This window comes from Anomaloglossus baeobatrachus, chromosome 4 (genome assembly GCF_048569485.1).
Source record: "Anomaloglossus baeobatrachus isolate aAnoBae1 chromosome 4, aAnoBae1.hap1, whole genome shotgun sequence".
NCBI lineage: Eukaryota > Metazoa > Chordata > Amphibia > Anura > Aromobatidae > Anomaloglossus > Anomaloglossus baeobatrachus.
The window spans coordinates 374946392-374956388 of record NC_134356.1 but is presented as its reverse complement, the minus strand read 5'-3'; the positions used below and the strand labels follow the sequence as shown (position 1 = coordinate 374956388).

Genomic DNA, 9997 nt, shown 5'->3' with positions numbered 1-9997 from the left:
ATGTTTCTGGGACAAGTTCGAGAAACAGTCACTCATTCCACAACTGATCCATTCTCTACTCCAAGTCAAATTAAATGTCACATACCAAGCCTCAGGCATAAAACTGTTTACAGAAATTGTCAGAAGGAGTTTGCACAACATTGGACTACGAGCCTGATCTCCAGCTACAGGTGATCCATTAACCTCACGTGACCGATTTCAAAGGCTATCATAGTGCAAAGCAGAACTGCAATGGAGGCTGGATTGGAGGTCTATTCTCTTTAGCGATGGAGTCCTGCTTTTGTCTTGGATGGAATGATAACTGAAGGCTTGTCTTGAGACCACGTAGATACCAGCATGAAGAGGCCTTCACAAGGAAACGTCACATTGGCCCTACTCCATGGATTATGGTGCGGCAATGTATAATGTATGATAATCAAACCCTTTAAGTCTTCATTCTACGTACACTAACAGCTCGGTGTTACATTGAGTTGATTGTGGAATCAATGACGGGACTTTTTCTCCAAAGTGACCCAGGAGCCATTTTTTAGCACAATGTCAGGCCACATTTTGTGTGTTCTACTGAGAGCAGTCTGACCTAAACATGCTACCATGGCCTGTACAATCTCTGGACTTCTTGCCCATCAAGGATGTCTGTGGTCAGGAATTGCAAAGTAAGCTGCTTCCAGTAGTGGATCTTGATAATTAAGTGCAGTTAGGGGTGCTTCACACACAGCGAGCTCGCTGCCGAGATCGCTGCTGAGTCACGCTTTTTGTGACGCAGCAGTGACCTCATTAGCGATCTCGCTGTGTGTGACACTGAGCAGCGATCCGGCCCCTGCTGCGAGATCGCTGCTCGTTACACACAGCCCTGGTTCGTTTTCTTCAAAGCCGCTCTCCTGCTGTGACACACAGATCGCTGTGTGTGACAGCAAGAGAGCGACAAATGAAGCGAGCAGGGAGCAGGAGCCGGCGTCTGACAGCTGAGGTAAGCTGTATCCAAGATAAACATCGGGTAACCAAGGTGGTTACCCGATATTTACCTTAGTTACCAGCCTCTGCAGCTCTCACGCTGCCTGTGCTGCCGGCTCCGGCTCTCTGCACATGTAGCTGCTGTACACATCGGGTTAATTAACCCGATGTGTACAGCAGCTAGGAGAGCAAGGAGCCAGCGCTAAGCAGTGTGCGCGGCTCCCTGCTCTCTGCACATGTAGCTGCATTACACATCGGGTTAATTAACCCGATGTGTACAGCAGCTAGGAGAGCAAGGAGCCAGCGCTCAGTGTGCGCGGCTCCCTGCTCCCTGCTCACACTGGTAACTAATGTAAACATCGGGTAACCATACCCGATGTTTACCTTAGTTACCAGTCTCCGCAGCTTCCAGACGGCGGCTCCGTGCAAGCGCAGCGTCGCTTGCACGTCGCTGCTGGCTGGGGGCTGTTCACTGGTCGCTGGTGAGATCTGCCTGTTTGACAGCTCACCAGCGACCATGTAGCGATGCAGCAGCGATCCTGACCAGGTCAGATCGCTGGTCGGATCGCTGCTGCATCGCTAAGTGTGAAGGTACCCTTAGTGTGGTAGAACAAATTCCTCAGACAACTATTAATACCATAATTAAGAGCATGTCAGGGTGCATGGCACTCATATTCAATACAATAATGTAATAAATTGAGATATTTTGAAAAATGTCCACTTTTTCATCATTTGCATATCATTAAGACATCTATCCCAACCTGTGATTTCCATACTTACATGAATTCCTGCTTGAGGTTGCAATTTCAATGCCAAGGAGTGAATATCCATCATATTCTATTATCCATATTTTATCTGCACAAGTAAATACAGATCAAAAGAAAAACACAATGTAGATTAAAATAGACCTGAGAGGTACCGTATTTTTCAGATTATAAAACACACTTTTCCTCCCAAAAATTTAAGAGGAAAATGAGGGGTGTATCTTATAATCCGAATGTATCTTACCAGGAGATGGAGAGTGGGCGCTGTGCTGGCTGTGTGGAGCAGGGTGGTGCGGCGGGAGTCCCAGACGCTATGTCACCGGAGTATAAGACAGACCCCCTTTTTTATCCTTAAATTTGGGGTGCATCTAATAATCTAGTGCGTCTTATAAAAAAAAAAAAAATACGGTATATCTGGTAATGCAATGGCAGAAATATTTAGAACCACAACCAAATAATTTCAAGACAAAATGAGTTGACAATGAAACAATGTATATTATAAAAATAACCTTTAGCTTACAATTTACAAACTGTATTACAATCTTATTGGTTAACCTGCAATGCTGGCCTTTTTATCCAGCTAGAATGATTTAAAAAAACAAACAAAAAAAAAAACTAAAAAAAAAAGGTCAGGGCCAATAATTTACATTCTGTATAAAGAATAGGTTAATAACATGCTGAGATTTCTTACATCTTCTGTTAATATTTTATGACTGCAATTTTGTCAAATATATATATACCTGCTTGCCCTGTACAAATAGAAAAATGCATACAATTTAATCAAAAGTTAGCAAAAAAAGTAGTCTGTAAACTATCATAAAAGTCTTACTATATTAACAGATCTACAAGCAGCGTGTAACAGGGTTAAAAGACATTAAGGCAGTACTGTAATACATTAAGTTACCAAATCATATGTAATACTTTTCTGTTTTAAACCAAAGTGTTTATATAAGGCAGGTATATGGTCCCAGCAAAGAAACATTTAGTACTGACACTGGAATCAACCATCTTAAATATGTAAGATATGATATAGATATGGAATTGTACAGTAGTATGTACCATGGTGCAGGCAAACCTACATAGAGTAAATGGAATACTGTCCTAGTAGTGGCACTTTTTATGGTACGGTCTTGTAACTCTTGAGTAGCTTTATAGGCTCCTCCATCTACAGGCTCAATTACTGTCCATTGGAAAGGCAAAGTTTTCTTATTCCTCCTCACACATTTGGTAGCCATCATGTGCATTGTGATGGGGAGTTCCCTGATCCAGATTTTCCACTTTCACTGAAACCTGTAAAGAAAGAAGGTTATTCTCCTAGAGGGAAAGTCATAGTTTACATTCAATACTCTATTCTGACACTTTATAGGTTAATAAACATCAGCTAATTATATAACTTGTGGCTTTATGCACATAGGCTATTTGAATTGAATCTGTGATTCAACTAAAGGGAAATTGTAACATGGAAACATGCAATTAACCTGCATGTACAGGGTTAATCTGCAGGCTAATAGCATTCTGAACCTGCCCGGTGCCTGTTCATTAAACTCTGCTGTCGGGAGGAAATGATCCCTATTCCTCCCAGCAGTGTTCAGGTTTCAGTCATGGAGGCGGCACCGATGCAGGGTTCAGTTATTGCTCTGTGTTTGAAGAACAATGGCTGTAACCACCTACCCCCACTGACTGATATACCATGGTTCCAGCTGCCGCTCTCCATACAAAGAAAAGTGACTGAACCAGCATTGGCGCCGCCTCCATGACTGAAATCAGATTGCTGCAGGGAGGATTCATTTACTCCCAAAAGTGGGATTTAATGTCCAGGCACCGGGAAGGTACAGAATGCTGTTAACCTGCAGATTAACTCCATACCTGCCAGGTAATAGCATTTTTCCATGTCACAGGTTCCCTCTAAAGAAAACTTGTCATCAGGATTCTAGACCCCAAACTACTGGCATTTATGTAAAGGCGCTTTAATGTCTAAGAAATTCTTACTGGCCTTAAAGAAATCCAATTTCATGGTTTTAGAGGAATCCCACAATTGAAATTGTATGTAAATGTGTTACAAGTACAGTGGTGGGCACCATACTTACAGCTCTCCTACATCTATGCCTTTGCCCCTCCGCTGCCTAACTCCTTTCAGTAAACCATGAATGATTTAGGAGGCAAGAAGAAATCATGAAATCAGAGAATTATCAAGAGATTTTATAGCAAAGTTTCCTTCCCAATGTAAGCACACATCCAAAAGTACACAGGAACGGTTGATAAAGAAAAAAAAGGACTGTTTTAAATGGCCAACAATGAGTCCTGACCTCAATCCCATTGAAAATCTTTGGGGTGAGCTGAAATCTGCCATTGGATAAAAGAAGGGAATTTTGTTTACTTACCGTAAATTCCTTTTCTTCTAGCTCCAATTGGGAGACCCAGACAATTGGGTGTATAGCTTATGCCTCCGGAGGCCACACAAAGTATTACACTAAAAGTGTAAAGCCCCTCCCCTTCAGCCTATACACCCCCCGTACTGCTACGGGCTCATCAGTTTTGGTGCAAAAGCCCGAAGGAGGAAAAAATTATAAACTGGTTTAAAGTAAATTCAATCCGAAGGAATATCGGAGAACTGAAACCATTTAACATGAACAACATGTGTTATACAAAAACAGGGGCGGGTGCTGGGTCTCCCAATTGGAGCTAGAAGAAAAGGAATTTACGGTAAGTAAACAAAATTCCCTTCTTCTTTGTTGCTCCTTATTGGGAGACCCAGACAATTGGGACGTCCAAAAGCAGTCCCTGGGTGGGTAAATAATACCTCATAATAGAGCCGTAACGGCTCCGTCCTACAGGTGGGCAACTGCCGCCTGAAGGACTCGCCTACCTAGGCTGGCATCTGCCGAAGCATAGGTATGCACCTGATAGTGTTTCGTGAAAGTGTGCAGGCTCGACCAGGTAGCTGCCTGACATACCTGCTGAGCCGTAGCCTGGTGTCGCCAGGCCCAGGACGCTCCCACGGCCCTGGTAGAATGGGCCTTCAGTCCTGAGGGAACCGGAAGCCCCGAGGAACGGTAAGCTTCGAGAATTGGTTCCTTGATCCACCGAGCCAGGGTTGACTTGGAAGCTTGTGTCCCTTTACGCCGACCAGCGACAAGGACAAAGAGTGCATCCGAGCGGCGCAGGGGCGCCGTTCGAGAAATGTAGATCTTGGCGGACGTAGGTTTCCTAGCCTGTCTCATAGTGGCAATGACCTCTTGAGATAATCCTGAAGACGCTAGGATCCAGGACTCAATGGCCACACAGTCAGGTTGAGGGCCGCAGAATTCAGATGGAAAAACGGCCCTTGAGACAGCAAATCTGGTCGGTCTGGCAGTGCCCACGGTTGGCCGACCGTGAGATGCCACAGATCCGGGTACCACGACCTCCTCGGCCAGTCTGGAGCGACGAGGATGACGCGGCGGCAGTCGGCCCTGATCTTGCGTAACACTCTGGGCAACAGTGCCAGAGGAGGAAACACATAAGGAAGCCGAAACTGCGACCAATCCTGAACTAAGGCGTCTGCCGCCAGAGCTCTGTGATCTTGAGATCGAGCCATGAATGTTGGGACCTTGTTGTTGTGCCGTGACGCCATTAGGTCGACGTCCGGCATCCCCCAGCGGCAACAGATCTCCTGAAACACGTCCGGGTGAAGGGACCATTCCCCTGCGTCCATGCCCTGGCGACTGAGAAAGTCTGCTTCCCAGTTTTCTACGCCCGGGATGTGAACTGCGGATATGGTGGATGCTGTGGCTTCCACCCACAGCAGAATCCGCCGGACTTCCTGGAAGGCTTGCCGACTGCGTGTCCCACCTTGGTGGTTGATGTAAGCCACCGCTGTGGAGTTGTCCGACTGAATTCGGATCTGCTTGCCTTCCAGCCACTGCTGGAACGCTTTTAGGGCAAGATACACTGCCCTGATCTCCAGAACATTGATCTGAAGTGAGGACTCTTGCTGAGTCCACGTACCCTGAGCCCTGTGGTGGAGAAAAACTGCTCCCCACCCTGACAGACTCGCGTCCGTCGTGACCACCGCCCAGGATGGGGGTAGGAAGGATTTCCCCTTCGATAATGAAGTGGGAAGAAGCCACCACCGAAGGGAAGCTTTGGTTGCCTGAGAGAGGGAAACGTTCCTGTATAGGGACGTCGGCATCCTGTCCCACTTGCGTAGGATGTCCCATTGAAGTGGACGCAGGTGAAACTGCGCGAAAGGGACTGCTTCCATTGCTGCCACCATCTTCCCCAGGAAGTGCATGAGGCGCCTCAAGGGGTGTGACCGACCTTGAAGGAGAGATTGCACCCCTGTCTGTAGTGAACGCTGTTTGTCCAGCGGAAGCTTCACTATCGCTGGAAGAGTATGAAACTCCATGCCAAGATATGTCAGCGATTGGACCGGTGTCAGATTTGACTTTGGAAAATTGATGATCCACCCGAAACTCTGGAGAATCTCCAGAGTAACGTTGAGGCTGTGTTGGCATGCCTCTTGAGAGGGTGCCTTGACCAGCAGATCGTCTAAGTAAGGTATCACTGAGTGACCCTGAGAGTGGAGGACCGCAACTACTGTAGCCATGACCTTGGTGAAAACCCTTGGGGCTGTCGCCAGGCCGAACGGCAGTGCCGCCAACTGAAGGTGTTCGTCTCCTATGGCGAAGCGCAAGAAGCGCTGATGCTCTGGAGCAATTGGTACGTGGAGATAAGCATCCTTGATATCGATCGATGCTAGGAAATCTCCTTGGGACATTGAGGCGATGACGGAGCGGAGGGATTCCATCCGGAACCGCCTGGTCCTTACGTGTTTGTTGAGCAGTTTTAGGTCCAAAACAGGACGGAAAGACCCGTCCTTCTTTGGAACCACAAACAGGTTGGAGTAGAAACCGTGGCCCTGTTGCTGAAGAGGAACCGGGACCACCACTCCTTCTGCCTTCAGAATGCCCACCGCCTGCAGAAGAGCCTCGGCTCGCTCGGGAGGCGGAGATGTTCTGAAGAATCGAGACGGAGGACGAGAGCTGAACTCTATCCTGTAACCGTGAGACAAAATGTCTCTCACCCAACGGTCTTTTACTTGTGGCAGCCAGGTGTCGCAAAAGCGGGAGAGCCTGCCACCGACCGAGGATGCGGTGTGAGGAGGCCGTAAGTCATGAGGAAGCCGCCTTAGTAGCGGCACCTCCGGCGGTCTTTTTAGGGCGTGATTTAGACCGCCATGCGTCGGAGTTCCTCTGATCCTTCTGAGGCCTTTTGGACGAGGAGAATTGGGACCTGCCCGCACCCCGTAAGGACCGAAACCTCGACTGTCGCCTCCTCTGTTGGGGTGTTTTTGGTTTGGCCTGGGGTAAGGATGTTTCCTTTCCCTTGGATTGTTTGATGATTTCATCCAATCTCTCACCAAACAAACGGTTGCCAGAAAATGGCAATCCAGTTAAGCACTTTTTGGAAGCCGAATCTGCCTTCCATTCCCGCAGCCACAAGGCCCTGCGTATTGCCACCGAATTGTCGGCTGCAACCGCCGTACGGCTCGCAGAGTCCAGGACAGCATTAATAGCGTAGGACGCAAATGCCGACGTTTGAGAGGTTATAGACGCCACCTGCGGCGCAGACGTACGTGTGAGTGCGTCAATTTGCGCCTGACCAGCTGAGATAGCTTGGAGTGCCCATACGGCTGCGAATGCTGGAGCAAAAGACGCGCCGATAGCTTCATAGATGGATTTCAACCAGAGCTCCATCTGTCTGTCAGTGGCATCCTTGAGTGAAGCTCCATCTTCCACTGCAACTATGGATCTAGCCGCAAGTCTGGAGATTGGAGGATCCACCTTGGGACACTGAGTCCAGCCCTTGACCACGTCAGGGGGGAAAGGGTAACGTGTATCCTTAAGGCGCTTGGAAAAATGCTTATCTGGACAAGCTCGGTGTTTCTGGACTGCCTCTCTGAAGTCAGAGTGGTCCAGAAACATACTCTTTGTACGCTTGGGAAACCTGAAACGGAATTTCTCCTGCTGAGAAGCTGACTCCTCCACTGGAGGAGCTGAGGGAGAAATATCCAACATTTCATTGATGGACGCAATAAGATCATTCACTATGGCGTCCCCATCAGGAGTATCAAGGTTGAGAGCGGCTTCAGGATCAGAATCCTGATCAGCTACCTCCGCTTCATCATACAGAGAGTCCTCTCGCTGAGACCCTGAACATTGTGATGATGTCGAGGGGATATCATAGCGAGCTCGCTTAATCGGTCTGGGGCTGCGGTCCGTGTCAGAGACCTCACCCTGGGATCCATGAGACACCCCGGGAGGACATTGTTGTTCCAACTGAGGGGGACCAGGGGGCAATGATTCCACAGTGCCCCTGGCTTGAGATGCCGGCCTGGACTGCAAGGCTTCTAATATCTTAGCCATAGTCTCAGAAAGTCTTTCAGTAAAAACTGCAAACTCCGTCCCTGTCACCTGGACAGTGTTAACAGGTGGTTCTCCCTGGGCCGCCCTTAGCAGAGGCTCCGGCTGAGAAAGTGCCACAGGGGCCGAGCATTGCACACAATGAGGGTCAGTGGAACCTGCCGGCAGTATAGCCGTACATGCTGCACAGGCAGCATAGTAAGTCTGTGCTTTGGCACCCTTGCTATTTGTGGACGACATGCTGTTGTCTCCTCTGAGCAATACAGGAGGGTATATAGACAAAAATCAACAGCGCACCATACAGTGTAAAGTATAGTCTATAATCATGTAATCTATAAGTACACTTCTGCACCAGTGGGGCCAGCACCACAGGTGCTGCTTACCGCCTTCGCAAAGCGGTTGAGTGGGCACCAGAAATCCTGCCTGGGTCTCCCTGAGCTTGTCTCTCCTCTCCAGCGTTAGCAGAGCTGACAGGAATGGCTGCCGGCGTCCTGAGGAGAGGAGGGAGCCGTGGGCGTGACCCAGAAAAGTGCGGGAACTGGTGTCCCACTGTGCAGAGTGAGGGGGGTGGAGTATGCAAAGCATGCTCCAGCCCTCAGTGCTGCCGTCCTGTACAGCGTCCCGCCCTTCCCCTGACTGGCAGGGCTAGGGGCGGGAAGAAAACGAGACTAGGCCGCAAAAGCCGGGGACTCGAGTTATAAGCGCGGCCGCCGTATAAGCGCGGTCGGCGCGGAAGTCCCCGGCGCACTAACAGTCCCAGCCACGCCGTAGTGATAACCATGGCAGCGGCGGTCAGCGCGGCAGTCCCCCTACACGAACACACTCAGCGACGCTGAAGTGTGTAATGGCACAAACGTAGTCAGCGCTGCGGTCCCCGGTGCACTAGCACACCCAGCAATGCTGGAGTGTTGCTGTGCGCGGTCCCCACGGGGACACAGAGTACCTCAAAGTAGCAGGGCCATGTCCCTGAACGATACTCGGCTCCTATCCAGCATGGTCCTCAGGAGCTGTGGATGGAGCACGGTCTCCTGTGCCTGGAGACCGAAAAGATCCCACTTCACCCAGAGCCCTAATTGAGGGATGGGGAAGGAAAGCAGCATGTGGGCTCCAGCCTCCGTACCCGCAATGGATACCTCAACCTTAACAACACCGCCGACAAGAGTGGGGTGAGAAGGGAGCATGCTGGGGGCCCTGTTATGGGCCCTCTTTTCTTCCATCCGACATAGTCAGCAGCTGCTGCTGACTAAGCTGTGGAGCTATGCGTGCATGTCTGACCTCCTTCGCACAAAGCATAAAAACTGATGAGCCCGTGGCAGCACGGGGTGTGTATAGGCTGAAGGGGAGGGGCTTTACACTTTTAGTGTAATACTTTGTGTGGCCTCCGGAGGCATAAGCTATACACCCAATTGTCTGGGTCTCCCAATAAGGAGCGACAAAGAAAAGAACCCTGCAAATATTCAAGAGCTTGAACAAAATGCAAAGGGAGAGAGGAGGAGAATACCAGCTGAGAAGTGCAACCAAGTATTAATTAGGGGGGCCTTTACTGCTGCACATGCAATTTATTCTGTTTCTTCTTTGAAAATGTCAACATGCAAGTTGACAATATTTTATTGCTATATTACTTTGGACCACTAATTAAAAAATCCTGATATAACTTCATTTCTGAAGATATTGTACAGTCTATGAAAAATTAAAGGTGTAAAGGTGAGCAGCACTGCATACGATATATATGATATATATTTGATACAATATCAAGTAGTCAGTGTACAGATTTTATAACAGTAAATATGATGTGCCCTCTAAATAACTCAACACAACCATTAATGACTAAACTGCTGGCAAAAAAGAAAAAAAAAAAAAAAAAGAGTACACCCCTAG

At 48.6% G+C, this 9997-nt stretch overlaps 1 protein-coding gene across 2 annotated transcripts in view; it reads right to left on the bottom strand.

Moving 5' to 3' along the window:
- Positions 1 to 2190: 2190 nt before the first annotated feature.
- The window catches only part of PTPN12 (protein tyrosine phosphatase non-receptor type 12), a 101153-nt gene continuing 93346 nt past the window's right edge, over positions 2191 to 9997 (bottom strand). For both annotated transcript variants that reach the window (XM_075342576.1, XM_075342577.1), the window contains one exon: positions 2191 to 3005. In XM_075342576.1, the coding sequence (XP_075198691.1) occupies positions 2950 to 3005 (56 nt within the window). In that variant the 3' untranslated portion in view covers positions 2191 to 2949. The remainder of the gene's footprint in view (positions 3006 to 9997) is intronic.